This window comes from Rhipicephalus microplus, chromosome 2 (assembly GCF_043290135.1).
Source record: "Rhipicephalus microplus isolate Deutch F79 chromosome 2, USDA_Rmic, whole genome shotgun sequence".
NCBI lineage: Eukaryota > Metazoa > Arthropoda > Arachnida > Ixodida > Ixodidae > Rhipicephalus > Rhipicephalus microplus.
In genome coordinates, this window is record NC_134701.1 from 292,009,889 (window position 1) to 292,024,680 (window position 14,792).

Genomic DNA, 14,792 nt, shown 5'->3' on the forward strand with positions numbered 1-14,792 from the left:
GAGAACGATCGTGATGCGGCGCTATATGAGGGGTGGCGCTGCTCGCGTCACACGTGCGAGCACCTTTCCCGCGAAGATGCGATAGACTTGCTTCCAACAGCAACATCATACGTCTGTCAGATTTGTTCTTTCATGCTGCTTCTTTCTCGCTCGAGACAATGCCGCCACCGCACCAGAGAGCAGCGCATGCAGAAACGTTGCAGGGACGCTTCCCCACGGGTTGCCCGCATAGTGCCACCAACGGTGACACGCTATCTGAAAACACCATATATTTCACAGAGCCAGCGTGACTGTCAATATTGTGAACATTAGGAAGAATGCAATATGCCGCCTCATGGAACTGTACACAAGTGAACAAAAGATTACATCATATAATTTCCGTCTAGAGACACTGCATGAGGGGCTACTCTCCCCCGTGACTGCAAAGCTCACCCGAGCTCTAGGCGATGGGAGAGGGCGGTAAAGGGCTAGAGGAGAAGGTGAAGAATAGCTTGATCGGGAGCATCTGGCTGGCATGATAAAAGAGAGTAGGCGTTGGGTACAATCTCGTTGGGTTAACTGGCGGAACATGGGAGAGGCCTTTGTCCTGCAGTGGACGTAGTCAGGCTGATGATGATGATGACAATCTCCTGGTTCGCAACGTTACCGCCAGACGGCGTCCATCTCTCGCGCAGCAAGCCCCTCCTCTATTTGATGAATACCAGCTATATGCGGCTCTTTTAACATAGAAAAGGGGCTCATGTATTACGGCCGAACTCATGCATTACGGCCGGGAGAAGACTATTGACTTTAAACGACATTTGCTGTGAAACATGCCGATATCCCGCGAAGTTTTTTCTTAGCATTCTGTTAGTATATATTTTACAACGTCACACCCATGACGAAAATGAGTCAGCGGAGCCGTGATGGGTCCCGGCATAGAGCACTTCCGTGTTAAAGTAAATCAAGACTTACGTTCCTGTATCCTCACTTAACTGCTCCAGAAGGCAACAAGATAGATATACGTTTATTGTGAAAGACAAACTGTTTTCTACATGTTCATGATGGTAGTGATGAAGCGTGAGAAGGGTATAAATCAATCAGTTTCGCATGCACCCTGAAATGGTTCTGCCGACTTCGTAAAACACATTAAGATGGTAGATCGAATCTTGCGGATGGTTAGTGGCCTTATTTGAAGGCTCTGCTGAAAGTGTATTTTTATTATACGGTTTTAATTATAAGCGCATTGCTGCACATTGCAGAGGCGCAGCTGGGCGAGTTTTTAGCAGCCCCTGCCTCCCGGCGCGTTGTATGAGTCTAACTGCTCAGTTTCCGCCAGTTTTATTGTGAACGTGTGTTGTCTGTGGCGGCTACAAACTTTTCTACTTTGTTACCCTTAGTTAAAGAAACTATTGAGCATCTCCCCGAAAGGAACTTTGGAGGGACGCGAAGCAGCAGCCTTGCGCACGGCGTTGACGTGATTGAAAATTAACGGGCGTCGACGCGGGTGCTGGAAGGACGGTTTGAAGCGAAACTCGCCGTAGCACTTACTTACACGAGTAAACGTTTCTTCGCAACCCAAAGACACGGGAGGCGGGTCGCGCTGAAGATGCTTGCACTCGGCTCTCTTCGCTCGTGACTCTTCGGTGTTACCCGCCGCCGTCTGTGTTCTCGAACGAGATCAGTGTTCTTGACTCGCACCTCATCAGTTTCGCTGGTGTTCCACTGCCGACGCTTGCGCTTCCTTGGCTCGCGCCTCGTCGCTGTCGACGTCACCATTCACGAACGCGATCGGCTTCGCTAACCCTCGCAACAGCCTGGAAAGGTACGCGCACTCTAGCGGAAGGCATGCCGCGACGGCGTCCCGCCCATCGGCGCGATCGTGTGGCAAGCAGCGGCGCGGTGTCCACATTGTCGGCGTCGCGAGATATTCCAGGCATGCACCTGTGCGTGCCTAAAGAGTACGTCATACGCTGATAGGGCGCCCGGTTGGGTTTCGGTTTCGGTATTGTGCCTTTTTGCTTATTAGAAATATTTTTTTTATATTTCCTGAGCATTTCGGCTATTGGGCTCGAGGCAAGAGTGTCTCAGGGACATAGAAACACCGTCACCTTGGCATGGTCAAAAATCGCCGGAGTTGGCCGTTAAAGCGTAGCGGCAGCACTAATCTAGAAAGCGCACGAGGTGTAGAAACGGCATCTGCTACAGGTGAAAAAGGCATTTGCGGCAATTACAAATGAACGATCCACATTTGTCAGCTTATCTCATGCGCGGGCGGGGCATGGCCGTATCCACGGGTTTCATTTTTTTTTGGCTGCTTGCTGATCTTCAGAACATAAGATACGGACAAGATTGGCTGTCTGTTCATCTAAAGTAAGTTAATGCGGAGCGACATTCTCACGAAGGAACAGCCAGGCAGACGATGGACCCAGCTAGGTGCGCTTTGTGGGAATGCACTCTCGCTCTGTTTGCAACTTGGCTTCATCGTGACGCACACAAAAAAAGTCAGCGCTCGCGCGCAATAGCCAGAGATTTGGGTGGCTGTACAATGAGCACTTCCTGCTCTGTCTGGTCACTATCTTTATTTTTATACCGTTTTTTTCACGCTCATTGAAGTGTCAAAAATATCCAATAGACACGCAAACCCACATGTTGGAGGCCACCACTTTTCGCCGAAAAATCATCAGCATCAGCAGCCGCAGCAGCAGCAGCAGCAGCCTGACCACACTTACTGCAGAGCAAAGGGATCTCACTTGTGCTGCCACCTATCCCGATCATGTGCTTGCTGCTGCCCCATTGTATCCGCTAACTTCCTAATGACTAAAAGATAACGTTGCTGTATGTATGCCGACTCGTTCTTAAAGGTCGAAATAGCGATTAAATTCCTTAGCTTTTGCGGACTTTCGTCTTATGGAAGAAAAAGTGGGAGTTGCGCCCGATGGCCTAGGGCACAACCACACGCCGTCGGACGACTCTAAAGGTGACACATTGACCCAACAAGTACTGCTGACTGAGCGAATTGGTGCATGATAAAATGATATTGCTTGGGCAAAGATCAGTTTGAGCGTAAAAAGAAAAAAAAGGAGATGGTATACGGTCACGAAAGGAAAAAAAACAGACGGAAGAAAAACGAAAGTATGAGCACTATACTGTCGCCTGTTTTTTTTTTCTTTTTTTACCGTATACAGCATCTTTTATTCACGCTCAAACTGCGCTGCGCGAATGCAATGCCATTTCAACATTATCCCGACCACTGAGCACTCGTTCAAGGAGGCGAATAGGAAGAATAAACAGCGTGAACATTTCCGACATAGCTATTTTAGATCCTATTCAAAGCTCTCAAACAAATGTTTTAAACAGCCTTTAATTTTGAAGCCAGGAAACCCCTTTTAAAAGTCATCTGAATGGGATATAGACATACAGATCGGGATTGTACATGGCATCTTGGCAGTACTGTTCGCTGTTTTAGGGTTAACAATGCGGTTCTCATAAACTCCCCACTGTGAAAGGAATGTACCTGAGCACTGAATCTTTGGGCAAAGCCACGGCGAAGTTTCGTCGTCCGAAAGGCTCTCCCAGTGTGACGGTGTCACAGGGTCGTTGGTTGCTAATATACTCCGCCTTGTTGGCATCCATGAAAAAAGCATATCGGCCCTTCGACGAGCGCACCCGCTCCACGCCTTCGCTGTCTGAAGCGGTGAACACGTCCGGCCGGCTGTTCATCGTTTCCCACATGCGCTTGTGCACGCTAGAGTTCAGGTTCGGGTTCTGCGAAAGAAACGGCAATTATTACATTGCAGTGATGCTACACGTCATGTCGTAGCGGCTAGTCTGCTCACAGCTATGCAAGAGGACGGTGACAGCGATGTTTGTGAGCGTGAAAATGGACACACAATGATGCCAAGGAAAGTAATAGTGGCAAGTGCAATCTAACTGTGAAGAGATGACGTCATCCGGTGTCATGAGAGACGGGATCATCAAATAGGATAGTATACATTCATTAATTTAACTACTACTAAGACTGGTCAATGCACTTTCTCACTGAAATGTGATATGCCCTCATGACTTTGCCCTTTCAGCGTATCGTTTATGTGAATGCAACAGTGTGACATGCAATGCTATCTTAAAAACAGCCTTACTCATATTGCCATTGTGTAAATAATAAAAGGGATCTAACCTTCGTACTTCAGTATATCCACCTAAAACTGATTTTGTGGGATCTGACTGAAGTAAAAAAAAGTACCATCGTCGAAGCTGACACGCTAAATTGATCACTTGGTCGCAATCGTGCCGTTATGTGCGCGTCATTCCTCAAGCAAAAGAACAAGGCCTCCTTCTTACGTCATTCGGTTGTATTGATGCACGTATGACACGCTAGTATTGAGCTATTGATACCGACTGATTTTTATCGACGCCTATATTGAGGTTAACAATTGGCATAGAGTAATAACGTTGTCGGTTACAATAATGTCCTTGTGGTCTACAAACCAGCAAAAGAACAGACTTTAGCAATAATTGGTTTCTTACATTCAATGATGCCTTAACGCTAAAAACACGAGTGCGCGTCCTGTTCTGTGCCTTAGTTCCTGAGTTTTTAACTCTATGACCTTATTGAATACAAGCCACCATCTTGTTATGCGCCGATACGTAAAGTTTGTAGGGGTTTCGCCGCTGCTCCGCCCAGAACCCCGTTGGGAAGACACAGATCCAGACCAGGAACCTTCTTTATTCCTCTAAGCCTCGGCCGAAACTGCCCACTTTCAGCGGCTGCCCATTGCCCCTAGCGCACTCGTGATCTCCTCCTCTTTCTACGATCAGCACGCTTGCGGCCGCCACCCCCATACTTGCTCATCCCTTTGGAAAAAGTGGGGAAGGAGGACGCAGGCGATGTCAGAGAGCTAGCCCACGCTACTGTCCTGGCTAGCCTTGGCCACAGCGGGTCGCACGTGGCGGCCACTCGTCGGCACAGTCAAAGCCAGCTCCTCGTGGCACTTCATTAGCTTTCAGGCGCGGAAACTGATCAGTTGCGCGGCAAAAGCCACTCCACCGCCACTCGAAGACAGAGGCATACCGGACTCACTCAGGTCGACGGCCACGGTCGTCAGCGAGTGCATGACAGAACGCCGATACTCACGGGGCAGCATCGGTCCTCGCGAGCCGTAAACCGTTGTTCTGCGTCGTTGCCGTTGGAGCTGCCCATACCGTTTACGCATCGAGGGCGGCCACTCCTCCACGTGATAGTCTTCGAACGCTGGTGACCCCGGCATGCCAGGTGCATGCCAGGTCAGACACACTGGTGCAGTAGCTCGCTTTAGGCACAACTTCCTACAACTGCTCCTCGTTTTCTGTCGCCCTCTCCATGGATTCCTGTAGCTGTGTCATCACTTCTTCCGGTCTGGGTTTATGTTTGCCCACTTGCTGCTGCCCTGCCTCAAGCTGCTCCATCAGCCGCTTGTTTACCATCTGATCCGCGACAAGCACCTGTTCCACCTCTGCAAGCTCTGACTGCAGTGTCTCTGATTCTACCTCATTCTTCTGCAGACTGTGCTTGAGGATCGTCTCAGACTGTGGAGCTAGACTGAGCTGCTTTTTCGAATTGGAGGTCACTGCCGACATATATTTTTGGCGAGCCTCGAGCCCTTAGATCCACTCCTAGCTACTTCTCCTGACTCTTTGCTTCATTCTTGTTAAGTTACAACGTTAGTGCCGGCGCAACTGGCTTCTCGGTGGTGGTCCTGCCGGGCGTGGACTAGCTGCGCATGGAGATCAGCCCCCTGCATTCGTAGCTCCTTCAGCTGTGAGTCTTGGAGTACGCGCGGCCGTTGGAGCTCTTCTCCGTGGCTGCACCGTATATTTTGCAGTTGAGTGTCCCTCTCCAGCATCTGCCCTTGAAACTTCGCACACTGCTGCTGCAGATCTTTGATGCGCTTCTGGGAATGCTCAAGCAGCCTGTTCATGTGACTGTGCTGCTGCGAGTCCTCAGACAACCTGTTCTCCAGAGTACAGGCCTTGTTTTCCAGTTCAGAAATGCGGCGTTTCTTCTCAGCAATCACGATGGTCGCCTTGGACTTGTGGCGATCCAGTTCAGCTTCAAGAGCAGCCTTGGCTTTCTCAAGGTCACGAGTGCGAACTTGCTCTCCACCCTGCTTGTAATACTCGTCTGCCTCCGCATATTCATTTACGCCATCCGCACCGCAGCCTGCTTCCTCTCAGCCTGCAGCAGCGTCTCTCTCCGCGCAATAGTCTCTTTTCGTGTGATCTTCGTTTTCTGCCTCCGCATCAATGCGCTGCACGTCGTGGTGTCTTTTCCCTTTTCCTTTCTTCCTTTTTCTTTTTCTATTATCAACATCACCGTGAGTGCCATTGGCATCTCTTTCTCAGGCCGAAGCACCGTATCGTCTCGTGGCGTCTTCCCACATTGGCACCCACCTCCATGCCGACCTCGGCTATGTACCATGCACCCTGTCTACACCAATGGACCTCTACCACCCGTCCGTGGAACTCGCCTCCCTCCTCCACGACGATGGGCACGGCCGGAGTAAACGCCTCGGCAATTTGCTGAGAAAAGCAAGAAGCTCTTCGAGGGAACAAGACGAGCGGTTCAACAGGTGCAGCTGCAAACGAGGCTGGTATTGTCGCATTACGTGCGAGACTTCAACGGCTTCAGGAACAGTGGGATCCCCCGATGGAAGAGCTGCTGCATGGCCCCAATGTATTCTCGTAGACCCCCCTCTGGGTGTTGCGTTCGAGCATCTAACCCGCAGCGGATACGGTAGTGGTAGGTGACCGGCAGGAGCTCTTCCCAAAATGCCACGAGTAACTGGTTCCAGAACTGGAAGGGAGGTTGAAAATGACGTCATCGTTCTGCGGCACCACGTAGGGCAACTTGGAGGACCCGCCGAAGTACGTCAGTCTCCGAAAAGCTGCTAATGGTCGAGTACTCGACAAAACCGTCAATAAAGCCGAGGACTGGTTCCCCCGTGTCTTGGCTAGAGCGGCAGTGTCAGGGCCACTGAGCGGACTGCCAGGCACCTTGGTGGCCGTGGGGAAGCGGAGCTATTTTTCCTGTTGATGTAGGGGTGTCGTAGCTGCTCAGCCCAGAACCCCGCATGGAACACGCGGAGACCAACCAGGGACCTTGTTTTTATTCCTCTAAGCCTCCACCGCAACTGCCCGCTGACAGCGGCTGCCGCGTGCCCCGAGCGCACTCGCGAGCATTCTTTTCTTTCTACGATCGCCACGATTGCCGCCGTATCCCCCATAGGTTACGAAAGCGTCCGTGTACATTAGTGATCGTGATTAAGGTGAACACGCGAGCACGTTCACACAGTGCCGAGCCCCAGGTAGCCAGCGTGCTTACGAATGTGCAGTGATACTTGCAAGCGTGGCATTACGTATTCAGGTACAATGTTCGCGTGTGGCGATCTATGTTAAACTGAGTAAACTATCTAAAAATATCTTGACATTGTAACAAAGGGAAAGCAAGCTTAGTGTTTGAGTTGATTGTGCTCCAAAACTGGTAGTTCTTTCATTTTATGGCTTTGTGAAGCGCGTCGACGTTTTTTGAAGCTCATGTCAGTCATTCAATATGTGTGAGCTTTTCATCCCATGCAGTTGAGAAAGCAACTCGAATGGTCTCTTCATTAAAAAAAATGGCAGCATATCCACGGAGTGAATGATGGAGAGTGAAACGAAGCATCCATCCGTCCATTCGTTCTTGCTTCTGTCCATCCATGCGTCCGTCTGTGTGACCATTCATCCGCCCGTCCGTGCGTGCGTCTGTTCATGCGACCACACGTGCATCTGTGCGTCCGTCCCTGCGTTCGTCCATGCATCCACCCCTGCGTCCGTCCATGTGTCTGTCTGTGTGTCCGTTCGTCCATCTAGTCAACACTCCAAGTACCACCATCTCGCATCTTTGCATCGTATATTCCACATATAGAAGCACCGCCATACAGCGGACATTCCAAGGACTAAACGAGAGGTGGCACACGCACACTTTCTTACGGCTTGCGCTTCGTGTCTACTTCCCACCTTTAACCCCCTCGAGTTCATGATATATACTAGTTCACTGTATTTATGACACTGTGGCCCAACTCTCGCTAAACCTTTATAAAACCAAGGAGGTTACGCCCAGCGAGTATAACGTAGCAACCCTTTCCTGCCAGATAGTGCTCAATGCACGTGCCAATGGCTGCTAATGGGGAATGAGAGACAGGACTATGCGGCTTTTAGTTAACGCGCACGCTGCGAATTTTTTTATTGTTCAACAACGCACAGGAGAAATCTCCCACCGGCACCACCTTGCAGGTCAGAAAGTAAGACTTGTTACACACTACGACTAGGACTACGAGGGACGAACGGGTGCCGCTTTAACAAGCTTCGCCCTTAAAATAGTTGTAGGTCGGTCGGTCGCGAAAGGTGCGCAACCGACCGACCTACATATATATTACTGGTTTGGCAGGCATGTTCGTGTAAGTGAAGCTTGCTTCAACGGCAATTTAGTATCATGTGCCTGAAAAGTGCCAAAAAGGCCTTTTCTACGGCCACTAGCTATACTCTGTGAGGCTACTTTAATGCGTGGCCACATTCACTAACTGAACAAAGCCATGCCTTTGCGTCTTTCTCATTGCTGCAAATGTGCACAATCAAGTACATAATCGATATTTCGCATTCCTGATTACCTCGAAGTACTTCCTGGCGGACGACTGCCTGGTAAATCCGTACTCGACTACAGTCTGGTCAGCGAGGTCATCGGCGTTCGCCAGCAGTCGGGGCATCGTCTCAGTGGAGAGGAATGGCACAAGGGTAGCCGTGTAGGCGGAAAACACGAACACCACGAAGAGCCACCACACGTTGCCAATCAGACGCCCACCGATGGACCTGGCCAGAAAGATGAAGCACTGTGTCGGAACAGAACGAAAACCAAGAGCAATATCTTTGACTGGAACAAAAATCAAACCGAAACATTATCAATTATTGTTCAGAGAAAGTCACTGACCAATTTAAAACAAAACAAAGGGCTAATCGGGATTTGTAGGGATCTCTTGTTCACAATGGAATGACGACTGACCAACAGGTTCTACGCAGCGTTGAGTGCATGACGCAAAGTTCAGGAGTACACATGGCTTAGTGTGCCAAATGATCTATTGATTGTGTTACTTGCCGTCCTAATGATTAGTGATTCGAGGTTCAGTCTCGTTGTGAAATTCTCTGTGGCCCCGATGCATGCGTTGTCCCTGCTTATCTCGTGGCCCGTCTTCTCGGCATGCTCTGCGAGTGCGTTTGTCAATGTGTGGTCCTTAGTGACGTTGTTCTTGGGCTGCTTAAGACTTCTGCAGTAATTTCAGCTCGTGCCCACCTACATCGGATCGCAGTCGGTGCATGGTATCTTGTAGACTACACCAGGAAAGTGTTTCCGAGGGGGAGGATCCTTCACATTTAGCAAGTCAGCTTTAAGCTTCCTTTCTGGAACATGCACGATCTCGTTTATTGAACAGACGCGCTAGGACTTCGGTTACATTTCAAATGTAAGGAATCGATGCACGATTTCGCATAGACGATTCATTATGCATGACTTGACTGTTGAACTGCTGTTTATGCATGACAAATTAAGTTGTTTTCCTAACGAAAATTCTTGGGGTATCAATTCCTGATCAGGTCATCTTGAATGGTCTAGAGCTCCTTCTACAGGCTTCTTTCATGGGAACAAGTGTGAATCACTCATTGAACTAAAGACCGAATCACTGAGTGTTTGTGGGCTACCGGATAGACTGACTCATATTCGAGGTATATACCGGAGTGCGTTGGCTTTCGGTACACAGCAAAGGCGAGGCCTGTGGGAGCACGTTGTACAACTGCATTCAATAAAAGGAGGCAACCATCCTTTTCTTTTTCTACAGCAAACTTGATGGAAGTCTCAATGCCATTTAGGCAGCCAAGGAAGGCTTGGACGTCTTTCTTCTTTATCACGCAGAAGCAATCGCCGACGCATCTCAGAAAAACCTTGGTTCTCGGCTAAAATGCTTCCCATGCTTTCTGTTCCATTGCTTCCATTGGTGATATTTACAGTTGTGACCAAAATTGATCCTCCAATTGCGGTACCGAAAACGTGCCTGTAGAGCTCACTCTTGTACGAGTATTATGTGTTGCACAGGCAAAGCCGTTACAAAGGGCACAGCTCCATGACCTCCAACAGTGTGTGATCTGCCAATGTCATGTCCTTGTGAAGCAACTGTCTGCAAGTGTCTACAGCAAGGTGTAAGGGTACAGTTTTGAAGAGAGAGCATACATCTAAAGATATTTTGTTGACATCCACAGTGATACTCTTCGTTTTGCTTATAAAGTCATGGGTGTTAAGAAGTTTAGTTTCACTCTTGCCTGCAAAGGGAGCCAAGATGCCTTGAAGATACTTTGAGAGACAGTAAAAGGGTGACCTAGTGAAATATACTATGGATCTGAAAAGCGTTGAGGTTTCGTGAACCTTTGGTAAACCGTACATCGCTGGAGCAGAATCATTGGTGCACAGAAGTGGGAAGTATATATAGCCCCTTTTTGTTGATGCAGAAAGTGACTGAAAAATTAGAGAGAGTCTTTTGCAGGCCTGTTTGAACTTTCGAGGTAGTACCCTTGTAATCTTGGCGTGTGTTGTACAGTCCCCCAGTATATATATATATATATATATATATATATATATATATATATATATATATATATATATATATATATATATATATATATATATATATATATATATATATATATATATATATATATATATATATATATTCGTCATCTCAGACTTGTACGTTAATTGTTGGCCCTGCGTCGTTCCACGATCGTTTACCGGTTGGAGCACTGGAAGTTTCCTTCACCAATTCATGCGCTTGCAAAATATCTTCGGTCACGACGCCCTCCATAACCTGACCTGCTTTTGCTGTCGGTGGTGCTGTCACTGGCCCCGAGGTCACCCCAATACCCCAATACCCATTAATATGCGCTCTTTTTTTCATTGGAAAGTAAGGGAAACACAAGCCGTGCATCCCTCCATGTCGTCTTTGCTTGCAGGCCTCGGCCTACTGCCAGCCACCACCTCCGCATCCGCCTCGTCCATGATGGGCTCTACAGTGTCTTCATTCGCCGTTGTCCCCGCTGGTGCTTCAAAACTGGCGTACGTTCGAACGCAGACAGCATCGTCGCGACCACAGCACCGGCACTCTCCGCACCACGGTACACGAAAATCTCGGCGAATATGGCTAGTATTTTGACATCGGAGGCCCAGTGGAGATCTGCCCGGGACGACCACAAGAGCTTGTTCACCAGCAACTCGCATTTGATGGGAAATGTCACCGCTATCGATGCCACTTTTATATATCAGAGAAACGTTTCTTGATGTTCACCATTTATTTGTAACGCCAATCGCAAGCCATCGCCCGCGAGTCTGTGACATGACCATAAGACAGAAACGGCACCCTCACGCCATAGGCGACTGTGTTTTACAGGAGCCAATGGACCTATATGTGAAGATCCTTACTTGGCGGGTGAATGGCGAACAACGTTGACGTTGCACTTTAACATCGCTGGTTGCAGGTAGTCTTTTGGTGCCTTCGTCGCTTCTGAAGGTTACTGCCTACACGTGGTTCATCTGGTAGGCACCTAAGGCGACCACTTCAGGGAGCAGACGCAGCTGAATTAACGTATCTCCGAAGTCTTCCACTTGAAAAAGCCTTGCTTGTACATCAGCATGCATGAAAACAGTGTTCAAAACAAAGCGTCCTGTGGGCAGATTAGACAGAATCAAACATTACTCAACATTTTCCGTTACATCGCTCCTGTTACAGCGGCCCGACTCAAACGCTTACCGCTTTATCGGAGCGCGACATGCTGCGTCTGAACGCGTCGGTGTCTATAAACAGAGTGGCCACGGCCACAGTGTTTACTAAATATACACTAGAGGAAACTCTGGCGCTAGTGTATATGGGAGCTGCAGCGCACGGCGCTTCATCGAGCATGGGAATGATGGGTAGTACACGGATTTGTCTAATCTTCATACTTTTTGGCTCCGTAAGTGTGCGTGTAGCATGAAGATGTTTTATCACGAAAGAAAAATCAGCGAATATCGAGCGGTTGCACTTCCCCACCTTATTTTTTTACGCTTCCTACTTCAAATCGGGTCCGAAGCACACCAATAAACGAAGCCACTAGTGCGATTCGCCGCCCGCAAGTACGAAGACTAGGCAAATCCGTGTACTACTTATCATTCTCATTGTCGCTGAACGATCGCAGCGCCAGAGTCTTCTCTAGTTAATTTTAGGAAACTCTTTGTGCCAAATGGAAGACAAAACACACGTGTCGTTTCCCTCGGATCAGGCAGTGGTGTTCAATGGCTCCAATGTGCCACGGATAGGTGACCTCATCCCAAGTTCGGCGTCCAAGCAGTCACGCTCTTCTGACTGTCACATCGATTTCTCTGGATGCTATAGCTGCCGAACATCAATAGACGTTGCGCCAGCTCTCCCATATCAATGCAGAGTAAACATTAAATTATAGTACTTCTGTAGGGACACGATCTACTTTCGTGTTTTATCGATTCATAAAAAGGAGAAATCAGCCATATTTTATTAGTTACTTTAATTTTAAATGTTTTATGACAATGGAAACTATTACGAAACATTACGAATCATTTCATTTCTTCTGAAACAGGAACAGTACTAAATTTCTTTTGGTAAGAGAAAGTGATCCCCAAATCAAAAAGATTTCATTCAAGTACCGTGAGAGGAACATCGTTTTCAATTTTTTCTTTTCATTTCATTCACTTATTTTATTTCATTTTTTTGATCCTATGGACCCAAAAACGGGTGTTACATAGGGTGAAGGGATACAATAAAAAGCGACGAATGAAGAAAAGCAAATAAAAGAAGAAACAAGCACGGAAAAAGGAAAAAATGCAATAACAAGCAAACCTAATGGAAACACAATGTAAGAAAGGCAAACACAGTTCAGTAATACAAAGTTCAGTAGATTAAACTGAGTGCTCGATTAATATATTACAGAGTACAATCTAGAAAAAAATATACGTAAAATAATGCAAACTTGAAATTCGAAGATTCAGCTAGTATGGCAGGACTGCTCACTTAGGTAAGATAATAGGGCTGACTGGAAAGCAGTTAACTCTTTATTATTTGCAATGTTGCTGGGAAGGACATTCCACTCTTTTACTGATAAAACCAAAGGAGAGTGTAAATATTTTGCTGTGCGAGCAAATTGGGGACGTACTCTGTGATCGTGATCATATCCGGCTGCGTACAAAGAGTGCCTACTTGCATCCATCATCCTTAGGCGTAGCACAGCAATCAATCGAGACGAAGACAACGACTTGAAAAAACTGTTCATGCTGTCCAGTTGCTATCTGCTGGTTAATCGTTCGCATTTTACAACTTTCCACATAAAGGAAACCCGCACCGACCCACGGAGCAGCTTTGTGTTCTTTATTTCGCGAATACTTCAAAAAATGAGCACCTACACATAGCGACACACTTTTAAAAAGCCGTTTGGGGAAAAGGCAAAAGCTGGCTGCCGCATTTTTTCTCATGGGCAAGCGGAAATAGTGAATATAAGGTCTTCATGACCATAAAATAAACAATGATGGCGGCATATTTGCCAGCCTTGCATCAGCTGGTGGAATAAAATAGGTGCAAAAAATAAGTAGCACGTGATATGTAACATTGCGTATGAAAATGTACATTTCAATTTGGCCGCAGAATATTTGTGTGTGCTAAGACATAAGATGACCACAAACTATAAATTAAATCAATGGCGCTATTATTTATAAATTTACATGCATGCTTTGTAGGTAGGTCATCAGGTTCAGCGAGGATGTAAAGGTGAGAAAAATGGCTGCTATATTCCTGGTACTCAATAGAGTGCACAAATTCGAAATGGTTTACTCGGCAGTGTGGAAGTCCTTGAAACAACTTCAGTGCTTCATCCCGAAAACGGCGCTTACCCGCCTCAGCTCCCCAGCCTCGGTGCCACCCATGACTTCAGTCAGGCGTCGTATTCGTTCTGGCTCCCAGCTTCACAAAACTGCCGCAATAGTGTTGTGAATCACAGTTTAGATTATTGATGAAATACCCCCTTAATTAGCAGCTATGGCTTCGTTGCCGAGTTGCTAAGGGAAATATTGCGCGATGATGTCAAATGACATGGACAGGGTTGAAAGAGTAAATGCTACAGTGCAAGCGGGCTAGTGTCAGTGATTCAAGGGCCGACTTACCTTGCGTAATACGAGTCAATATAATGCGGCGTGAAGGCCTCGAGCGTATAGCAGAGGCTCTTGAAGAGCGTGCCCGACGTGTGCCGTTCGACTCCTGGCTTGTCAGCCGTGGCAGATGCACGCGCCGTGAAGAAGCTGACGAGAAACATGACGACCATTACGACGGCGAGACCGGAGGCGAAGAAGATCCACAATTCGAACGAGAACGGCGCCAGGAAAGTGAGCATGCCCCGACCGAGCACGGGCTCTGTGCGAACAACCAGCGCCGCGGTGGCCGTGTCCAGAAAGGGCAGGCTGAAGTCCACAGCCTCGCGACGTTCGGCGGTCACCAGGGTGGCAGCAACGCCCATGTCCACTTCCTGCGTGCAACAACTCCATCAATCACTCACGCGGTCCTTATTAACTATAAAAAATCAGGTCTCTCGTTTGAAACATCCTTGTTCTACTGTAGTACACTTACCAACGCGACGTGTTGCATTCACTAAAGCAGGGGTAGGCAACCTGCAGTCCGTGTGACTGTGTTATTTAGCCTCGTCAC

The 14,792-nt window shown here is 48.0% G+C and overlaps 1 protein-coding gene across 1 annotated transcript in view; it reads right to left on the reverse strand.

Moving 5' to 3' along the window:
- The window catches only part of LOC119178033 (glutamate receptor 1), a 67,535-nt gene that overhangs the window by 11,249 nt on the left and 41,494 nt on the right, over nt 1-14,792 (reverse strand). Inside the window, exons 10-12 of the mRNA XM_037429202.2 lie at nt 14,255-14,613; nt 8,664-8,862; nt 3,497-3,747 (exon numbers count right to left, since the gene is read on the reverse strand). Coding sequence (XP_037285099.2) covers nt 3,497-3,747; nt 8,664-8,862; nt 14,255-14,613 — 809 coding nt within the window. The remainder of the gene's footprint in view (nt 1-3,496; nt 3,748-8,663; nt 8,863-14,254; nt 14,614-14,792) is intronic.